The sequence below is a fragment of the Bos indicus genome, chromosome 19 (assembly GCF_029378745.1).
Source record: "Bos indicus isolate NIAB-ARS_2022 breed Sahiwal x Tharparkar chromosome 19, NIAB-ARS_B.indTharparkar_mat_pri_1.0, whole genome shotgun sequence".
Lineage (NCBI taxonomy): Eukaryota > Metazoa > Chordata > Mammalia > Artiodactyla > Bovidae > Bos > Bos indicus.
In genome coordinates this window covers 45,648,800-45,671,622 of record NC_091778.1, presented here as the reverse complement: position 1 = coordinate 45,671,622, position 22,823 = coordinate 45,648,800, and the positions used below count along the sequence as shown (strand labels likewise).

General features: G+C 36.7%; 1 protein-coding gene across 1 annotated transcript; it reads right to left on the bottom strand.

The window, feature by feature from the left end:
- Window positions 1-444: 444 nt before the first annotated feature.
- On the bottom strand, window positions 445-15,360 carry MEIOC (meiosis specific with coiled-coil domain). The gene is made up of 8 exons (XM_019980476.2): window positions 15,177-15,360; window positions 14,431-14,565; window positions 10,913-11,070; window positions 8,863-8,967; window positions 6,097-7,969; window positions 5,474-5,608; window positions 2,439-2,619; window positions 445-1,956 (listed from the first exon to the last, which is right to left on the bottom strand). Exons 1-8 carry the CDS (start codon window positions 15,180-15,182, stop codon window positions 1,727-1,729), a joined length of 2,823 nt encoding a protein of 940 aa, XP_019836035.2. The 5' UTR covers window positions 15,183-15,360; the 3' UTR covers window positions 445-1,726.
- Between the last annotated feature and the right edge of the window lie 7,463 nt (window positions 15,361-22,823).

The window sequence follows — 22,823 nt, the reverse complement described above, 5'->3', positions numbered from 1 at the left end:
TCATATTTGAACAAGGTCAGGTTAAATCCAAGGAAATCAGAATGGTGTTGGTTTATTATCTGCCAACATTATTTATGTGTTAATAATGAAGTTTAAAACTTAGCACCAGTTCTTATCAGTTAAATGAAATTTAATTGGTTTTCTGACGAGTGACTCAATGTTAGAAACTAACACAAACTCAAAAAAAAAAAGCTATTTTCAACAAAGCAATTTATTTACTTTTCTTGAGAGACTAAATTCAGAACAATATTTGTTTCCATAACATCCAACATGTCTTATATCAAACTTAACCACTTTCTATGCAGTGACTGTGGTGGGATGATCTATTTTATTTGACTACCCTCAATGTAATTCATTTGGGTAGTTTTAAGGCATTGCAGTGATCAAAATGTTTCTCCCTACAGTTACTCCTGCATTCTCAATCAGTTTCTTCTGCACATCATCTAAAGAAAATTTACGTGGTGTGATTACACTTTTTTTTTTTTTTTTAATACCAGGATTTCTAAAACTAAGAAAAACACCAACATTTAAAACATTAGTGTTTCTAGTCTAGGGTAGTTCAATTAAATTTCATCAGTACATTATATTATAGTTTAACTCATGCTAGAAATGTTAAAACCCAAGATCTTCTGAGTCACATAATACCAACATTTCATATTACTGAATAAATTACTTGGGTTCCATACAAAGATATTAAGTGATGAGAAACAGAAAAAGCCAAGCTTTCAAGAGCTCTTAAAAAATTCAGAAGCAAACTAATGAACATAACTACACAAAATATACACTAACCAATTGCAAACTAAACTAGTAAAAGATTAACCTTAAAAAAATACATTTTAGAACTTCGTGATACCCTCAAAAAGGCAGCAAACTAAGGGTATTAAAACAATAGTCATTATTTTAGATGCATCAAAAGTTTAAAAGATCCAGGTAAAGGAAATGTTTTGTTTTTTGATTCAATTAAAATACTTTAAAACTGGAAATATTTAATAATTGATAGTGTAATTAAAATTTAAATAATATACACAAATGATTTGAACAGGTTTTATATTCAGTAACTTGCATGGTTTTTACACTGGCACTTTTATCACTAATTTAGGAGAATCAGATGCACTTCCCTCCAAATACTTAGGCACTAAGATTTCAAATTTATAAATATGGTAGTATTTTAAATATTAAATTTTTACATGAATATTGGGTTCATCTCTCTTTCCTTTGTTCCCTAGGTATTATCCAGTTTTGTAAGGAAAACATTCTTATATCACAATCAAAACTTGTTTTGGTTACTAGACTGTAGCCATATTTGTGTTACAGTCACTTAAGATTCATTATTTGGAATTATACTTACTAAGGCAGACCTAAATGAAACTTATCGTCTAGAAGAATTTCATATTTGCATTTCCCTGCACTGCAGAATGAGTTTCAGCAATATTTCAGCTGTTAGGAAAAATTTAATTTAAACTTGTTACCTTTGACTACCTGGGTATTTCTAGTTGCCCTAGAATAGTCAACTTTACTTACGTCTGACTCACTTTCAACTACATCTGATTCATTCCAAATAGATTTTTAAATAGAAGTTAGACTTCATTAAGGTATTATTAACTTTAAATCTGAAAGACAATTAATGTAATGAAATTTTCAAGTTTGACAAGTTCATTAAAATTTTTTAGCATGTCTTGATACATTTACTTATCAGCTTTTTATTCTTCTTTCTGCTGCCATTTCCTTAATGTTTGTTTGCTTCACCTCTCTGGTTCACTGGATTGCTACTATTTAGGCTTTCATGGACTTTATCTTCACAGTTTACTATATCTTGTAAAGCCTTTTCTACATCTGTTTGGCCAGCTGTACTGGCTGTTTTTGGCAAGGTCATCTGCAGTGCACACCACAGGGTAGTACGCGCTTTCCGAGTAGCTACACACATCTCTTTAATTGCTGAAGCAAGCGCAAAAACATCTGCAAAAGAAACATTTGTGGTCAGTTCAAATTAAATATCATTTAAGTACTCCTTAACTCTTTATAAAACCCAGTCTGTGCTACTAAATGATCAAACATCATTTTTTATAAAAGAAAGATGGCTATTGACTGAGCTAATCAAAGTACTTGACTTAATATTTAAAAGTGTTATACCTTAAATATAAATACTAATGTTAAAAAAAGTGTTACGCTTGTATTTTATTTCTGACTTGTATGACCATGACTATACTTTGGGTAGAACACAGACTTTGACAGAGTTATTACAATTAAATGGGTAAAATTAGCAAAATAGATAATAACTTCACTTTCACTTTTGGAGTAAATTATGTAGGCACCATTTAATAATTTATTTTTTAGATAAGTGTAAGTGTTAGAAATCCAACTTTTTTAACTTCAGAATCTGATTTTACTAACATTCAAATTAACTGCCTTATCAAAAGGATATGCATTAATGTTTGTACCTCTGTCATCTTGGCATCTAGGAACTCCTTGCCTTTGCCGATTTGAAGCATTAACAATTTCATCCTTTCTACGTGACTGTACAATGTGAATGGACTCCAAGTGTCTATCAAGAGCTGTAGAGATATTGGCATGAAGGGGAGAGCTTCGAAGACGTTCCATTTTGCCCAGTAGAGTCACAACCTGAGAGAAACATTTTAAATTTTGATGAGGCATTTAAAATTTAACTACATTGCCCTGTCATTAATTTAAAACAAATCTTCAATGAAGCAGAATAGAGATGAGAGGAATAATGTTCATTCAGTAATAAGTAAATGTTTAGGCTTCCCTCATAGATCATTTGGTAAACAATCTGCCTGCAATGTGCAGGAGACCCCTGTTCCATCCCTGGGTTGGGAAGATCCCCTGGAGAAGGGAAAGGCTACCCAACCCACTCTTCTGGCTTGGAAAATCCCATGGACTGTATGGTCCATAGGGTTGCAAAGAGTCGGACGTGACTGAGCAACTTTCATTTCACTAGCTTACTATATCCTGACACCATGATGGGGGAAACAAAGATGGAAAGTCCGTCTTTTGTACATATGTTAATTCTAGACAGTTTAAAAGTCAGTTTCTGAGAATAAGCAACAGTGAAAAAGTCAAACATTTAAATATATCCATATTATTAACAGTAAGTGCAAATATAAAATCTGGCATTCTTTTTGGTAAATAAGAGAATAGCCTGCCAAGAGAGCATTATTAGGAGTTACTGTAGTTAAAAGAAAAAAATTGAGCTAAAAAGGGTCAATCAGTCTCTAGATCTGATTAATCTTGACCTCAGCAATTCCTTTCTGGGCCTTCAATGTTCTCTCTTTTGGAAGTCAGAAATAATATTGGCTAGTGTTAGTTTTAAGGAGTCCATAATCCAGAAAATACTGACTTAAGTTTATGCTGAAGTAACAAAATAAATCCTATTAAGTGTCAAAATTGCTAGGGAAAATTAGGAGATCTTAATCTTCTGGTGGTAGAAGAATCTTCTGGTTAATTAAGCCTAAAAAAGAACACTATATATCTTAGATATATAGTAAGGGGAGTATGTTTCATATTGTATATGCCTAAAATTTCAAATTCTAAACTTGGAAGGAGTAAGGAAGGAGAACTTTTGAGTAGCTAGGATTTGAACATCTAATAAATACAGTAACTGCCTTTGGGAGCCAAATGATTTAAAACTCATATAATTCAGTGACTGGGAAGAACAGAAAAATACCTCTCAATTAATAAGCACCTGAATGAATGCCTCTAACCTTACACTCCTACCAAATTTCTTTGGTGTAAGTCCATGCCAGTTCAAGCCCATGGAGAAAACACAAGTGTACAGGTATTAAATATTTTCCTCCCAACTGTACAACCAGCCAGATTCTTGAGGGAGAAAATAAGACAACACAAGGAAAAAATACCATAGTAAAACTTCCAGTGAACTACAAATTATATATTTTTAAAATAAGATAGTCATTTTGAGTAAGTGTAAAGAAAAAATTTATACGAGTGATTTTTAATAAACTTTTAAAAGATTTTTTTCAGAATTCTATAAAACCAGCAAACTAGAAGTAGTACACATAAAAATATTTTTGCCCTTTGTATATTATTAGTCTAATGTTGCTAAACAGAAACAAAATTATTTTAACAGCTATAAATATGCTAAACTAAGGTGAAGCCTATGTAAGGCTGGAAAGTATTAAGTACATTTCTTAATACTCACATTAGCAATTCTTTGATTTATTGCCTAGAAATGCATTACTGAGAAAAATTTTAACTTGGAAGTTTAAAAAAAAAAAGACTTAAGTTTTTATAACATTTGGCTATATCTGACCACACCACTGATAAATTCCATTGTACAAATTTATGAATTTGATTAAAAATTACAACTGATCAAGGCTGAAAGCTAAGTAAAAATCAATATTTTTCCATTAAAGTATTTCATATCTGTATTTTAAAGACAGCATGGTATAGGTAAGAAACTAATGATCAATAAAATAAGACTCTGTTGTGCTGCTTTTTTATAATTCCTTAAATGGCTTTTATTCAATCATAGATGCAATCTGTTTCACTGCATGCCTTTTCCTAGGAATCATTATCAAATTTTATTTGGAAAACAGAAGTTTTAAAAAATTATTTTATTTATTTGGCTGCACCAGGTCATAGTTGCAGCACTTGGCATAGTGAATCTACATAGCAGCATAAGAACTCTTAGTTGCAGCATGTGGGATCTAGTTCCTAGTTCCCTGACCAGGGATGGAACCAGGAGCCCCTACATTGGGAACATGGAGTCTTAGCCACTGGACCACAGGGAAGTCCCAGGAAACAGAAGTTTTTAAAAGAGGAAGGTCAGAAAGAAAAAACTACCCTATTCTATTATAGTTGCTTGGAAAATTCTGAAATTACAAAGGAGATAATAGGAAAATAATTTTTAATTAACATCAAGATTCTTTACATTTGATCTGAAGTGATATACTACTTTTCCAAAATAAGGCTATTTTATAAAATTATGCATATACCTACATACTTCAGTTTATTAGTAATTAATACATTGCTAGATATACTTAATGTTTGTTAAATAACTCAGAACAGGGTCAAGAAAACGAAATAAGGTAATTTCCTATTAATTTACTACCTTGTATAATATAAGCAAAGCTTTTTTGTGAAGCTAGAAAACAAATGTTTGTGATTAAGAAATGGGACTTTCCCTATAAATAATATTTTAAATGGTTTTGCTTTAAAATTTTTTCTTTCTTTTGTGGATTAGTTCCATTGCTAATCTGGATTTCTTGAAGAGGAATCTCTTAAGATTACTAAACTTAATATTTTAATGACTAAGTGGGGCTATTTTCCCTTTCCTAAATAACTAATAGTTCTAAGTCCAAACTTGGGAAAGAATACATTTCAGAGAGTTACACATAAATGTGATTTAAGAATCCTTCAGAACTCTAACTTGCTGAGGCATTTAAAAATTTTATCAACCAGTTAAAAAAATCTGCTATTAGATATTTTCACAGCTTACTCTGGCTTGTTCTCGAAGTTCATCCACAATTAACCGATCAACTCTAGATGGATTGGAGGTCAGCCGTGGAATTGGAGTATTATTAGTACTGGATACTTTTTTCCCTGGATAATTCTTTGCAAGGGCCAATTCAGTCTGTAAAAAAAATACGTAACTTTTAGATACTAAATTTTCTAAATATGATTCAATCATGAATAATATTTCTCATAGGGCTAAAAATAAAATCGAAAATTACTCCTTTAGATAAAAATTGTTTTGGAATCAAAAGGCAAAAAATACAAACCATAGTACCATGTACTTTTCTGTCACACTTACTGCATAAAATACCTGAACACTCCAATAGTTTAATACTTAGAAAATTCAAATAAATAAACTTTCAACCCATTAAGGAAAAAGTCTACCTAACAGGCAAAATAAACTTAAAAAATTTTTTAAGCCCCAAGCATTTTTAGTCTCTTAAGTCACCTAATTAATTCTGTATAGTCATGGACTTAACAAATACTATACATTATAGAAGAATTCAACTTAAAAGTACTCTTTCTTAAACTACACTAGGGTAAACAAAATGAAAATAGGCAAAGGGGATATATTAAGTTATGCCTAAATGGATAGTTTTGTATTACCTTTTTTCTCTCCTTTTCTAATGCTCTCCATTGTTCATAGCACTCTTCTAGACGAATATGAAGTTCACTGGCTGGTCCACTGCGGGTTTTAATTGGTCTTTGAAATCCAAAAGTTGGCACGAAACCAGAAAAGGAATTATCACCGTACATCATATCATTAAAATATGGATATAAATGGCTTAAGTCATCATAAGAAAACAAATCATACGAATCCAACAGTGGAACAACTGAATGGCCAAATGGATGAGTGGATCTTAGTGGAAACCCACTTGAACCAAGTTGTTGAAAACTCTGATTATGCCTTAAATCGCCCATCATATAATTATTTGAAAAGCATGATGCCTGTGTGCGATTCACACGGCTATTAATATTGTTGTCTCCACTTCCCTGTCTGTGGCTATTAAAATGACCCTGTGACTCCAACAGATCTTGATATGTATTTTGAGATAAGCCATCTAAATGCTTTGGCCCTTCCTCAGGATCATAATGTCCACTTTGGGGCTTAGCTTGAAAATTATGTTTGTTTACACTTTCAATGATCCCATACTGTTGAGCTGAATAGTTATCACAAAATCCATTTGGCTGCTTTATTTTTTTATCGGTAACAGATTCAAAGAGATTTTCTTCTCCAGTCTTTGTCAGTCCTTCCATGTGATTGATAGATTGGATTCTTTCTGCACCACTGTAACCAAAATCAAAACTAGAAAATGCTGAAGGGTTTTCTTGGCAATACTTCTGAAATAAATTGCTATTTGGGGTTAAATTTGTAGATGATAGTTGGGGGAAATCGGAAGAATGGTTAGAACCTTTTGAAGCTGCACTTAAATGAGAATTTAATTTCATCAAGTTACCTTGATTTCGATAAAAAATAGGAGTGTTATTTTTTGTTTGGACATTCATCCATGTTGGTCTGTTTAAGTTGATACCTCCTGAAGATGTTGCTGAATTTGCTAGTAAATTCACTGATTTAAAATACTCAGAATTTGGGGGGTCAGGTTTTGTAAACTGTTGTTTTTCTGTGACATTAGCAAAATCATTATTAGCTGAACAAGTCGTATGAGGTTTTAGTCCATATTCTGATTTTAAGCCAAAATCAGCAGTAAATGCTGCTTCCTTTCCAAACTGTTTTTCTGTCAGATGTGGTGTAGTTTTTGGAAATGTGAAATTCTGCTGGTCAGGTATTGTCTCCTCCATTTTTTTCTGATTTGCTGGTTTTACTTGAAATAACTTTGTGTAGGTGTCTGCTTCTACAGTTGGTGTTTCAGGTGTGGCACTAGCTAATTTTTTACTATCTTGGACACTAAAATTCGAACACTTACTCAGCTTAGCCTTATTAGGATGAGCATATTCTGGGTATCTACAATAATCTGGATTTTCACTGTACCTATTAAATTGGGAAAGAAATATCTCTGTCCTCTTTTGCTGTAATGGTGCCTCAAGACCTTTAGCACATATTTTCTCTCTTCCGTAAGAGTAAGTATCAACTCCTGATTCTTTCATGATGTCAGACAGACCAGTTTGTGGTGTAAAACAATTTTTGATAAATGGATATTCTTGAAATGCTGTCTTAGCTGTATCATTTGGCTGAATATTGTAACAGTTAGAATGATCATTTCGTGAGGGGTACATCCATTGTTCTTCAAGGTCTAAACCAGTAAATCCATGATAAAGTTCATCTATTTTTTGTTGTGGTATGAGATTACTGTTATGTAGGTACTGCTTTTCCACTGCTGACACAGATTCACCAGTATAAAAAGCTTGCTGAGAGATGGCTGTATCTACTGGCCTTTTGGTTTCTGTTAAGAGGTCATGGTGATCTGCAAATCTGCTTGTGTTCATTGGCCAAACTGACTTTAAATTGGAGGAACAGGTCCTAGAACAAGCAAATATATTTAATTACAATTTAGATTTTTAAAGTCTTTATTTTCTTAGTGGAGAAGGAAGGAAAGGCTTTCAAAACATTTATATTGCCCCATTTCACCATTCTCTAATCCTTTCCAACTTTGCCTTATAAGCTGCCATTACATCCAAATAACTTTCTGCCGCTTAAAATGTGCTATATGCTGCATAAATATGCATTTTAGTCTTAATATGTCTTCAGTATACTTTTCGAGGAGACATAAACTAAAGCCTGAGGCTGGTGATTGCGTGGTCTTACATGAACTGTTTACATACAGTAAGTAGAAACCAGATAAAGTTTTTCTTACATTATTATATAAGATCAATACAAAAGTGCTGTTGACCACAATTTTTTTAATTAAAAAAGATGTACTCTCATTGAAATGAAAACATTTTCATTGGTTAGATGTATGCTACATATTTCCCTATTTATGAAATAGGGAATCTGGATAATATGGCTTCTACACCCAAGTAAAACAATTAATGCATACTTTAAAAGTTTTTACTATATGAATAAAATCCATACATATTTCTACTCAGAAGCAATGATAGTTTTATTTTTGGAGGTATAAGTATAAAAGTCGTTGGAATTTATACTCTTTAAGCCAAATTTTAGCTCATGAACTCAAGGAAAACAGCTTTGAGTTATGGAAGAATGATTTTTCAAATGAAAGTTCTTAATAGCAAATTAAACTTTCAATTGTATGGCAAGCACCTCAGGAAAATCTAGGCTCCTAGAAACAAATATCTGAATTAGGATGTCGAATGTCAGATGATCCTCTATTAAGTAAAAATAAAAGTTAACGATCTAGTACCTGGGAATTTAAAAGTTTATTACATACTATATAGGTTATGTAATATACTAACCCCTCAGCAAAGTATGGCTGTGATTTATCTTGTTCTTCCAAAATGTTAGACACAAGTCCATATAAGTCTGTTTCACTACCATAGTCATTTCTTTCTGTTTGAATCCTAAAAATAAATGAATATCACATGTAAATTCTTTTGTTCATATTGAAACATAATATATTTCTTTTTTCAGACTTATTCTGACTTATTTTTCTATAAAATATTTGGATTAACTCTATATCTTCATTTCAACTAAAGAGGGAATAGGAACTCAAGAATATTTTCCACTTTGGCATAGTATTTATCCTACATAAGTATTTCTCCTTCATTCAAAATCTTATGTCTAGTTCTCAATGAATGCTTACCTCTTATTTCTCCAAAGCACATGCTATTCATTTTAGATGCCCCAGATATAAATCTCTAATCTATGATGTTATAGACATGATTGGTACAATGGCAACTTCTGAAAGCATGTCTAGTCCTATTATACATCATTACATCACACTTGCTAAGTTTTTTCATCTGTGATGTGAAAACCATATGAACCTGTTACTCTCTTTTTGTGACTCTTATACTAAAAGTTGGATTAAAAAGTACAGTGATATGGTCATTCTAAATATCACAAGAATGTAGCAGTTGTCCCTTAAATGTAAAAGATTTGGGGGCTATCCCTAAATCTGTGCCAAAGAAGTGACTGGTTCTCCATGTGGATGAAATCCTACCTAGTGACCAACACTATCTAAACAATACAAAATGTAAAAAACAACGAGATGGAATATACTGGACCCTTTTTACCTCTTATGGATTTTGGGTAATTTGTTCCTAGAAGTAATATGTTGTTTTTAAATTGTAACTTCTTGTTTTTTAATATTTTAGGTCTAACATTTCATAGTGTTAGGACATTTTAGAAATGAAAATACCTTATACTTGTATAACATTCAAATATTTCATTGATCTTCATAACATAGGAAAGGTAGGTATTAGTAATCATAAAACTGAATAAATGATCATGATATTAAAAAACTTGAATTTTGCAAAGGTTTATCATTTGCCATGCTTGTTGAATAAATGGTCTACCTACAAGTCTAATACTTATTTCAAAAAGATTTGATATAAAATTTTTGTATAATAGTATGTTGGTATATATCTAGAAAAATATTCAATGTAATATATACCAAACTGTTAATAGTTGTTACTGGGAGGTGGAAAGGCAGGGTAAAGGTAAACTTCTGCTTGCCTTTACATATTTGTATAAAGTCTGAAGTTTTTCAATGAACATGTATTAACTAAAAAAATATTTTTTGTGTAGAGTTATATATTATATAGTCTACCTAATAAAATCTACTTTAGAGAACTTAAAACTAATTTCTAAATTTTTAACAATTATTTAATTAGTAGATTTTAAAAATAATTATTTCCTGGTAAACTAAAGACACATCAGCCTCTTTTAACTGCTCCCTCATTATAATTAACATAAAGGTAGTATCACTCCGTTAAGCTTCTCTTTGCAATAAGCTCCCATAATATTTTATACTTCTTCCTTTAGACCTTACCTTGCAGTACACCAGGCACTTGCAGTGCCTGGCAAGTTATAATCATCACCATTACTGTAAGATCTATAAAGGCAAGGATAATATTTGCCATGTTAATTCTAATATCCCCAATAGGAGAGAATCTGACATAGTTAGCCCCCATTATTAGTGGAACTGAATAGAAAATAAGTATCTTACATTTGATAAAATCCTGTTTGTTGTATACTTGTAAAGGGAAGAATTACTAAAAATTTAGAACTGGATTAAAAAATAGATTGAAAAATTGTAACTCATTTATATGCTATCTTTAGAAAGAGGAACTTAAGATGTACTCAGAGTTGCCTCTAATTAATGAAAGAAAGTAGCAAGAAAAAAATTATAGACACATAACTTTATTTCCTAGAAGTTTGATAAATAAAATTGCAATGTCATAAAAATACTGATATAGGGAACAAAGAGCTAAAACAACTAGGTTCCCATGTAATCAAACTTAAGAACACTTTGTTTAGCCTGAGAAATCTAAGGTATTAATTTACCTGTTCTTTACATTGATCTGAGAATTAGAGGGCTGTTTAATATCATCTCCATATGTAGACCATGGTGCATAGAAAAGTGAAGAATCTACAGAACTTGCATATTCCGTTGATGAAGAAAGTGGAGCATAGGTCTGCCTTAGGTCAACACTATCTTCATTCTGAAATTTTAAAGACATGTTTGTATATCAGATACAATCAAAACTACAGAATATTAGTGAAATAATAAGAAATTTGAGGAAATAACACATGTGTAAAAGTTGGGAGACAAATCTAGACTTAGCCACTTAAGCTTACTTTAACAGTAGGAGATGGCAATTGTTTTCTGTAAAGGGTCAGATAATAAATATTTTATGGTTTGCTGTGTTAAGGTCTCTGTTGAAACTCCTAGCACCAAAGCAACTATAGACAATGTGTAAATTAGAGGCTGTGGCTATTCCAATAAAATTCTGTTTTACAGCCACTCAGCAGATTTGCCCCTGTCCAATAGCTGTTGCTTATCCCTGAGATAGGACACGAACACCTACAATTATTGCTGTTTTAATTTTTTGAACAGATGAGCACTATATGGACCACAGCTGTGTTATTTTTAGTATTAATTTTTGTAAATCATTTACAAAATTCAGTCTTAATGCCCCCAATCTGTAAAAAACAAGTAAATGTACATTTACATCAAATTTTCAAAGAAATTCCACACACTGTATTCAGTCACCTTATGACATGGATATTCTCTGTATTTTAAAAATGAGGAAATGGGTGTTTTATAATGGGTTTAAAAATGAGGCTACAAATTATTGAGCTAAGAGATGACAAAACTAAAACCCAAACTCAAGGCCGTCTTACTCCTACACTGCTTGCTGCTGCTGCTAAGTCACTTCAGTCGTGTCCAACTCTGTGCGACCCCATCAACGGCAGCCCACGAGTCTCCCCCATCCCTGGGATTCTCCAGGCAACAACACTGGAGTGGGTTGCCATTTCCTTCTCCAATGCATGAAAGTGAAAGGTGAAAGTGAAGTTGCTCAGTCGTGTACGACTCTTAGCAACCCCATGAACTACAGCCCACCAGGCTCCTCCTTCCATGGGATTTTCCAGGCAAGAGTACTGGAGTGGGGTGCTATTGCCTTCTCTGTCCAAACCTGGAAACAACGAAAATGTCCATCAACAGGTGGCCAAATTGTCATATATTCCAACAGTGGGATCATACGCAGCAATAAAAAGGTATAAACTACTGGCAAAACAACAATGTGGATAAATCTCATAAACATCATGGGTTGCCATTGCCTTCTCCACTCCTACACTAGGGCCTTTTAAAACAGTATCTTTAATTTTCAGCTTAGTTTATTTCCAAGAGGAAGTATAAAAGTGAGACAATACATAACATATTTTATCTTAAGAAATTTAAAGATATTATAAGAAAAAACGAGTTCATTTTTTTTATAATGAATTTTGAGTAAATAAGGTAAAAGGTTTGAGTTTTAAGATTTTAATGAATTATTTGAAGTTCTGTCTCCTTCCAAAAAAGGGAATGAAGTACAATGAAAATACTGCACCTCAAATTTTAAATACTTAAAATAGTCTGAATACATAGATTCACAATTTTTAACTCTCCAAATAAGGAGCTACTAAAACCTGAGATGTAATAGCTATAAATATCCAGACATAAACAGAGTAGAAAGGGTATTTTCTTATAAATATAGAAGGTATATAATCCTGGTTAAAAATATTTTCTAATTGCTTTTATTCTCAATCAAAATTGATGTGAAAAGAGATAAAACATGTTTAGATCAAAACATTCTAAATTTTCGTTCACGGACATGATAACTGAAAAATAACATTTTAAACATTCACTGAGTTTATACCAATAATATATGAAAATTAATATCATCTAATCACAAATCTTCACAAATCTCAAACATTTTATAGCCATTTGGTTAAATTATAGTTATGAATACTATTTGAAACCTAAATTTTCTTGTTTATAGTTTATTGTTTTGTTGACTATTCTGAAGTTGGAGAAATTGAGGCACACAAGAGATTTTGCTCAAAGTGCCACTAAAAAATGTCTTTCCAAAATTTCTGTTAGTTAGCAGTAACTTTTACAAAGGCTGTTATGGTTAGAACCTTTCATAATTTTATTCCTTTAGTTCTTAAGTTTATATGACAGGCCCAACCTAACTCTCTTTTAGGTGTGAAGTATCCAAAGTGATACAAATAATTGTTCGTTTTGAAAGAGTTGCTTAAACAAAATGAGCATTTTCAGATTATATAATATCAAATGAGGTAAACAGTATTTGAAACAAAATATATAAGTATTATTTCAAGTATACTTTATATTTTTTTCTTTATTTCAAGTATACTTTATATTTTAAATATTTGAGTATTAGAAAAATTAAATCCTTTTAAAAGACTGATATAAATTTAATATTCTAGAATAAAACAAGCAACTAATGCGGTGGCTATCTAGATTCTTTTCAGTCAAAACATTTCTGGAAGTTAAATATGTGAATGCTTAGGGTTGGTACACTAATTAGTCTAGATAATTGCAAAATGTCTCACTTTATTCTTGCTATGCTTAATCAACTGAAATTAAATCCAAGTAAATTTTAGTAGTCAGGTAAACACTATAGGGAGAAGGAAATGGCAACCCACTCCAGTGTTCTTGCCTGGAGAATCCCAGGGACCGGGGAGCCTGGTGGGCTGCCGTCTACGGGGTCGCACAGAGTCCGACACGACTGAAGCGACTTAGCAGCAGCAGCAGTAGCAGCAGCAGCAGTAGCAGCAGCAGAGTTGGATACGACTGAAGTGACTTAGCAGCAGCAAACATTATAGAGAGCAGTGGAATGCTGGTCTTGGCAGTGAAAAGACCTGGAGTCAACTTGGGTTTTGTCACTTACAGCACAAGTCAAATTTTTTGGGCCTCAGTTTCTCTATCTGTACAATGGATATAATACTATATACAAGGCTGTCATGCGAATTAAATAAAATTATTTATTTCAGGACACTGTTATAATTCAAAATATAACAATATCAACAGCCTTGTGCTGGTTAAATAATTTCAAATGAAAATGACATATTATCCTAAGCTAATTTAACACGATTAACCAAACTAAATGTTTTAGGTGAGGTAAAAGGTACCACGTCATCTAAGACATTGTAAGAGCCAGAGAATAAAAATGTATAGAAAAATTTCCCTTTTAAATGATCAAACGTATGTTTGCACCGACTTCCAATAAATGCCGGAAGGGAAAATTATCTTACGGTATAAGCAAATACGGATTTTCTTACATTTCTGGCATCATGTCACGCTGAGGACAAAGCAAAAGCAAGAATCAATGAAAAATCTTATTCCTTAACTTGCTTTCAAAACCAGTTTGTATTCTACAAACTCTGTATTTAAAATATTGTCTGGTCCTAAACGTGGAGCAATTTAAACACCAACGTGAATGGGCTGGGTGCTGGGGGTAGGGTCGGATTTGAAGGAGAATAAATCCTCTAACAAAGGGCAGAGTGGAGAAACGGACCTGCGATTTGTAGCAATCATAGAAGGAAGGGGAGCCCGTCAGCACCACGCTGTTGAAGACATCTGTTAGTCGACTGCTGGCGTCCGCACTGAGGTTCCAGCAGCGATTCGCACCTCCACGGAACGCTACTTTCGGCTGCACGAAACGGGGATAGGAAACAGGAGACACGTCACGCAGGGCAGAGCCGGACCGATATGGCCGGACGACGGCTTCTACGGTTCTACGTTGGCTGTGCGCCTAGCTCCACCCGGAATCCGTTCCCAGAACACTCATTTGGGGACCCCGCGCCTCCGTCCCCGGGGTTCCCTCTCCCTTTACCGGCCGGACCCCGAGGTGCGCCCGACGGGCCCTCCCTGCCGGCCTCCGCCTCAGCGCCGCCACGGCCCGACGTTGGGGAGGCAGCGGCAGCCTGCGCGTCGCAGCCAGTCACCTGCTCCGCCCCGCCGCCAGTTCTGTCAGCCCGCGGCGCGTCCCCAGGCCCCCACCACACCGGCCGCCGAGCCCCAGGCTCACCCCCGCGGCGCAGCCCGGTCGCCCCGTCGGGGCTCCTTGCCGGCGACCCGGCCTCTCCCGCCCGGCCGCTTCAGAGACCCGCGTCCGGGGACGCGCCCATTCTGTCTCTCCTCACGGTCGCCGTCCTCCTAGCCCGGCCGCCACCCAGACCCCTGACAGTCCCCTCCAGTTACCTCAAGTCCCTCCCTCAGGCCCGGGGGGTGAGAGGGCGGACGGGGGTCTCCGCAACTCACCTCCATGGGCCTCCCAGCCCCTCTTGGACTAAGCACAGCTCCTGGGGTACGGGGATGAGGGGGGGCGTCGAGGCCCAGCTCCCTCAACCCGCACCCCGCCACTGCCGCCTCCGCCCCGGGCGCTGCCTGGAGCCGGTCTGTGGGTGCGGATTCAGGAGCCAGGAGGGAGAGGCTGGGGAGAGGCCGTTACATTGCCCACCAGGGGCTCGCGACCCCGCACGCGACCCGGCACGGGCCCGCCACGCCCCCTCCTGGGAGGCCTGTCTCCAGCTTCGCACCCCTCATTGGCCCGCTGCCCGGCCAATGGGCGGCGGCCTCCGAGGCCTGTTACCCCCTAGAGACAAGGCCAAGAACCAGCCGTTAAGGCGACCTCGCTCTCTCTGCGTTTCTGAGCCTTTCCCGCTCAAACTGAACGTGTTCGGGATTGGCCCAGTCCGTCAAGCACCCGCCTGATGATTGGCTAGTAGAGCAGCTGAGGGGCGGGGCGTGGAAGGAGGATTAGGAGCTCGGGCCTACCAGGTGGGAGAAGAGATGGAAGTGGTCAGGAAGATTTGAGAAGTCGCTCAGCAACCGGCAGATAATCCTAAATTTACCGGCTGTTCATCTTGTTCCAAACATTTCATTTTGCCCCTGGTCCTGCCCCTAACTCCCAGAACCCTTTGGAGCTGCCTCAGAGAATGATAGACTTGGGCTCGCTTACGGAGCGTGAGGAACCCGTTAAGGAGTTGGGGGTTGTTGGGAAAGTCTCTTCCGAGAAGAAAGAGAGCTGTTCTCGGTCCTAGGCCTCACGCTTCGGTGGGGTTGAAGGCATTTTGGTGCTTATGGAACCCCTGAACAAATTTCACTCTGACCTATACCAAATAGGCCATTCACACAGATGGTCCCATTCGAGGATGTGATATCTCAAGATTTTGTCCCCAGAAAATGCTAAACAATTTTGTGTGCATTGAAATATTGAAGACGATCAAAGTAAGCACAGTTACCACCTTTAGGGCATGTATATTTAAAATCAAAATTTGAGAAGCAATAAAGTGGGAGGTGTTTTTTTACTCAAGCATAAATGGAAATAGGATAGGGGGACATATCTTTTTGGCCTATATTGCTCTGATGCTTATTTTGGATCCCAACTCAGCTTTGAGTTAAGAAAGCTTGTTAGTTGACCTGGCTGTACCAATTCATTATATTTATTTCCCTACCTCACACTGCAATTCGGGAGACCCGGGTTCGATTCCTGGGTCGGGAAGATCCCCTGGAGAAGGAAATGGTAATCCACTCCAGTACTCTCGCCTGGAAAATCCCATGGACGGAGGAGCCTGATTAGGCTACAGTCCATGGGGTCGCAAAGAGTCGGACACGATTGAGCAACTTCACTTCACTTCACCTCACCCTGAAAGTTGCTAACCTGGAGTTTACTCCCTCCTTACACTTAGAGCATAGTGTTTTGTCTCTCTCCCATAACACCCAGAATGATTTTGCAAAACTATGAATCCTCTTATGTATCTTTTTATTGTAATAAGATATACATAAGATTTGCCATTTTAAGCATCTTCCAATGTATAATTCAATGACATTATACTCAAGTATTATGCAACCATCACCACTATCCATATCTAGAAATATTTCATTATCCCAAACAGAAATTTTGTACCCAATAAAAGAAATAACTCCCATTTCCCCTTCCTTCCACTCTCTGGGAACCTCTATTCTACTTCATGTTACTGTGAACTCACCTATTCTAGGTACTTCATGTAAGTGGAATCATACAATATTGGTCCTTTCGCGACTTGTTCATTAGCATAATGTCAAGATTCATGTTGTGCATGTCAGAACTTCATTTTATGGCTGAATAATATTAATCAGTTGATGGACACTTGGCTTGTATTCACCTTTTCTTTGTAATGAAGAATGGTGTAATGAGCATTAGTGTACAAATGTCTATTTGATTTCCCTTTTCAATTATTTTGGATATATGTTTAAGAGTGGAATTGCTGTCATATAGTAATTCTGTTCAACATTTTCTACACCAAACTATCCCACTGAAGCTGCACCATTTTGCATCCCCATAGCAATACACCAGGGTTCCAGTTTATTCACATCCTTGCCAACAGTTGTTATTTTTCTTTCCTTTTTTTTTAAAATAGCCTTTCAAGAAGTTGTGATATGGTATATCACTGTGGTTTTGATTTTCATTTCCCTTATGACTAATAATGTTAAGCATTTTTTCATGTGCTTATTGACCATTTGTGTATATTCTTTGGAAAAATATTTATTTAAATCCTTTGTTCATTTTTTTGAGATTGTATTATCTTGTTTAGTATTGATATGGTTTATTTTGGAAATGAAGGTTACAGGAAAATGGAACACCCCATTGAACTCAAGTGAATACATTAGAAAAGGGATCATTTTGGTTATGGAATAAAAACAAGTATTTAGTATAATTAGTTCTTTCTTTCATCTCTTGCATTTCTTTTTTGGAAGATCTCATTCTGAATGGGTATGTTGAGAGGTAGATGGGATTGTTTTCACAACTGCCTAAAGATAGATATAAACCTCAGACTACAGTAAGAAGTTAGAAATACTCAAATAATTGTTTTATGACTTCTCTGCTTTCACAGTTTGTTGTGGTCCACACAGTCAAAGGCTTTGGTGTAGTCAATACAGCAGATGTAGATGTTTTTCTGGAACATGGAAAATCCCAAATTTGAGGAATCCCCAGATACAGAATGAAGGATCTCTTGACACCAAAGGACTGGAAAACAGCTGCTTCTTTTTCTTTTTTTAATTGAGATCCGCAGTTTTAATTTAGACCACAGAGTTTGAGAACTTTAAAAAGATTCGTTGTTTCTGCCTTTTCCCTTTCAGTTAGATAGGGTTCCAGGTCATTCTCTCTTAATCTGGGCATTTAAAGATCCATTAAAGCTTTGTGTTGTGGTATACTGCTGCCAGCAAGCTTCCTTCCAAAAGGTAAAAAATTAAAGAACATTCCTGAAAGACGTGGTTTTCAAATTGGATGATTATGTACCGTTTAGGTGGGAAATAGATTCTGAATATATAGAATATTCCTGAAAACACACAGCCCACCTCCTTGTTGCAATTTTTCAGGAGCTGAATTTCCTATATTATTTTATCTGTCTTGCTTTCTATTTGTGCAGTCTAAAATACCATGAGAGGATATACTTACTGACAGGTCAACCTGAAAGCTGGATGTTTTGCGAACCATTGTATTAAATAACGAAGTTGAGGGTCCTTATCAAAATCTGTCAGAGCCTGGAAATATTCAATAGTTGTTTTATTGCAAAAGCTTTTAAATTCTGCTCAGGTTCTGAACTGATCCCTAAGTAGGTACAGTTCTCCAGCCTGTCCTTTCCTAGGGCACCTACAAAATTAAAACCTAGAAAAGCTACTTCCTTGACTCCTGCTTTGGAGGGCAGAGTAAGGGAGGTTCCCCACTTGTAAGGCTCTACCTCTGTTTCAAGGATTTTACCTCTGATCTGGAGTCCCACTGCTTGTCTGGCTTGATGATTTGATTCTCTCTCTTCCTCTCTCTTTTTAATAGACATTAAATGTAGATGTTATTTTTTAAAGTTTTATTTATTTATTTATTGGCTGTGCTGGGTTTTCATTGCTGCACACAGGCTTTTCTCTATGTGTGGCAAGTGGGGGGCATTCTCTAGTTTTGCAGTACTCTGGCTTCTCATGGAAGCTTCTCTTGTTGCTCTAGGGCCCTTGAATTCAGTAGCTGTGGTGCCTGGGCTTAGTTGCCCTGCCGCATGTGGGATCTTCTGGGACTGGAGATCAAACCTGTGCCCCCTGCACTGACAGGCAGATTCTTAACCACTGGACCACCAGGGAGGTCCTAGACATTATTTTTTAAAAAACTGTTTGAAAAAATAATAATAATAATAAAAAAATAGAAAACTGTTTGAGGTTCACAGCAAAATTGCATGTGAAGTATAGAGAGTTCCCAAATATTCCCTGCCCCCATACATGCACAATGTTCTCCCTATCAGCATCCATACCAAAGTGGAACATTTGTTACAATCAATGAGCCTACACTGGACACATCATTGTCAACCAAAGTCCACAGTTTACATGAGGGTTCATCCTTGGTGTTGTGCATCCTATGGGTTTTGACAAATGTATAATGCCATGTATCTCCCTCTTTCTGTGTATGTCTCTCTCTCACTCGTCCTTCATTCCTTTTTTCTTTGCTCTACAGATTACACCTACAACTGTTTAACTTTCCAATATGAGCTAGTTTGTAAGCAAGCTCCCTGGACATTGTAATGAAGTGAATATCAATGACTAAAAGGGGCCTCACTGAGAGGTATTGCTCCCCATTTCAACCACAGGTCATTGTCAAAGTTAAGAAGGGGTCTTGTATCCTTTGTTCACTTAAGAACTCTCTCAGGACTTCTGTGGTGGTTCAATGATTAAGACTTTGCCTTCCAGTGCAGGGGATGCAGTTTTATCCCTGGTCAAGGAGCTAAGATTCCATGTGCCTTGGGGGAAAAAAAAAAACCAAAATATAAATCAGAAGCAATATCATAATAAATTTAATAAAGACTTTTTAAAAAATGGTCCACATCTAAAAAAATATTTTAAGGAAAAAAAAAAAAAGAACTCTCTCTTCTAGACAAGTGTCTTAGATTCTGTAGTTGAGCTGAATTGAGGCCCTTGGATATGGATAACAAGAGGTAGGAATCATTTCCCATATTCAGTTCAGTTCAGTTCAGTCACTCAGTTGTGTCTGACTCTTTGTGACCGCATGAACCGCAGTAGGCCAGGCCTCCCTGTCCATCACCAACTCCCGGAGTCCACCCAAACCCATGTCCATTGTGTCAGTGATGCCATCCAACCATCTCATCCTCTGTTGTCCCCTTCTCCTCCTGCCCTCAATCTTTCCCGGCATCAGGGTCTTTTCAAATGAGTCAGCTGTTCACATCAGGTGGCCAAAGTACTGGAGTTTCAACTTCAACATCAGTCCTTCCAATGAACACCCAGGACTGATCTCCTTTAGGATGGACTGGTTGGATCTCCTTGCAGTCCAAGGGACTCTCAAGAGTCTTCTCCAACACCACAGTTCAAAAGCACCAATTCTTCTGCGCTCAGCTTTCTTTATAGTCCAACTCTCACATCCATACATGACCACTGGAAAAACCATAGCCTTGACTAGAAAAACCTTTGTTGGCAAAGTAATGTCTCTGCTTTTGAATATGCTATCGAGGTTGGTCATAGCTTTCCTTCCAAGGAGCAAGCAAGCGTCTTTTAATTTCATGGCTGCAGTCACCATCTGCAGTGATTTTGGAGCCCAGGAAAATAAAATCAGCCACTGTTTCCCCATCTATTTGCCATGAAGTGATGGGACCGGATGCCATGATCTTAGTTATCTGAATGTTGAGCTTTAAGCCAACTTTTTCACTCTCCTCTTTCACTTTCCTCAAGATGCTCTTTAGTTCTTCACTTTCTGCCATCAGGGTGGTGTCATCTGCATATCTGTGGTTATTGATATTTCTCCCGGCAATCTTGATTCCAGCTTGTGCTTCTTCCAGCCCAGCATTTCTCATGATGTACACTGCATATAAGTTAAATAAGCAGGGTGACAATATACAGCCTTGACGTACTCCTTTTCCTATTTGGAACCAGTCTGTTGTTCCACGTCCAGTTCTAACTGTTGCTTCCTGACCTGTATACAGGTTTCTCAAGAGGCAGGTCAGGTGGTCTGGTATTCCCATCTCTTTCAGAATTTTCCACTGTTTATTGTGTTGGCATGGTCAATAAAGCAGAAATAGATGTTTTTCTGGAACTCTCTTGCTTTCTCTATGATCCAGCAGATGTTGGCAATTTGATCTCTGGTTTCTCTGCCTTTTCTAAAACTAGCTTGAACATCTGGAAGTTCACGGTTCACGTATTGCTGAAGCCTGGCTTGGAGAATTTTGAGCATTACTTTATTAGCATGTGAGATAAACCCTAAAAAAACCTGGCTTTTCTTATCTAACTCATCTGAAATATTGGGCATGAAGAGGGAAATCTATCAAGGGTTTCTGTTGGAAAATAAGCTGGGGGATCAAGTGGTCTAGTGTTTGATTTTATCTATTTATTTATTATTTATCTGGCTGTGTCTGGTCTTAGGTGTGGGACTTGGGATCTTTCGTTGTGGTGCATGGATTCTTTAGTTGTGGCGCTTGGACTTAGTTGCTCCACAATATGTGGGATGTTAGTTTCCTGACAAAGGATGGAACCCACATCCCCTGCATGGCAAAGTGGATTCTTAACTACCAGATCACCAGAGAAGTTCCTAGTCTAGTGTTTTATTCCAGCTCTTGTCCAAGATGATCACCAAATTTCTGGCTTTTACTTTTCTTGGTTTCACTTTTCTCATCTATAAAATAAAGGATCTAGTTAGATAACCTTTAAACTTCCTTCCAACTCTTGAGTTATCCTGACTCCACATCCCCCTCTTTAACCTAGAAACAATAATCTCTGTCCTTGTCATTCAAAGATTGAGTAATGTTAATGAACTGCCAGAAATAAAAACTTGTTGAATTCCCCAGGAGAGATTCATTTAATCAGAGTGAGTAGGTAATGGAGTATTACACTAATTTTCCATATGGTAGTTAAATGGAAATAGTTATATACCATTTATGCATTAGCAAATATTTATGCAATTAGAATGCCCAACAATGGAATTACGATAACCATAAAATTAGGTTTTGGTTTGCCCTCTTATAATGCCTTCAGAATAGATTCCAAATTCTTATAATCATTGTACAACACTGGAGTTATAGATAAGACTGGGGAGAGTTAAGAATATATAATTAAAATTACTACTTGAAAGCTTTGTTAACAATTTTTATTTTTCATAAAATTAGAATATGGAACAATTCAAGTTACTAGAACCATAGAATCACAGAATTTTAGATCTGTAAGGGCCCTTGAAGATCATTTCACTAAATCCTCAAATGTACAGGTTGTTCAGTCACTCAGTCGTGTCCAACTTTTTGCCACCCCATGGACTGCAGCACACCAGGCTTCCCTGTCCATCACCAACTCCAGGAGCCTGCACAAATTCATGTCCATTGAGTCGGTGATGTCAACCAACCATCTCGTCCTCTGTCTTCCCCTTCCACTCCTGCCTTCAAACTTTCCCAACATCAGGGTATTTTCCAATAAGTTGGCTCTTCACATCAGGTGGCCAAAGTATTGGAGCTTCAGCTTCAGCTTCAGTCCTTCCAATGAATGTTCAGGGTTGATTTCCTTTAGAATTGACTGGTTTGATATCCTTACAGTCCAGGGGACTCTCAAGAGTCTTCTCCAGCAGCAAATGTATGGGTGAGAAGTCCAAATCACAGAGCGAGTGGTACCCAAGCTGCCTCTAGAGCTCACGTTTATTTGAACTTCCCTGGTGGTATACCGGTTAAGATGCCACACTTCTGCAGCAGAGGCATGCATATGATCCTTGGTCAGGGTAAAATCCCACATGTGTGGTGGGTGTAGGGTGGAGGGGGACAAAAAAAACCCAAAAGACAAAACTCATGTTTCCCACAAAGATTGCCTCCTGGAAAAAGGGATGTTTATATGATCACAGTCACTTTGTTTTTAACTCTGTCTGTAGTTAAGCCTCTTAATAATCTCATAATTATCTAT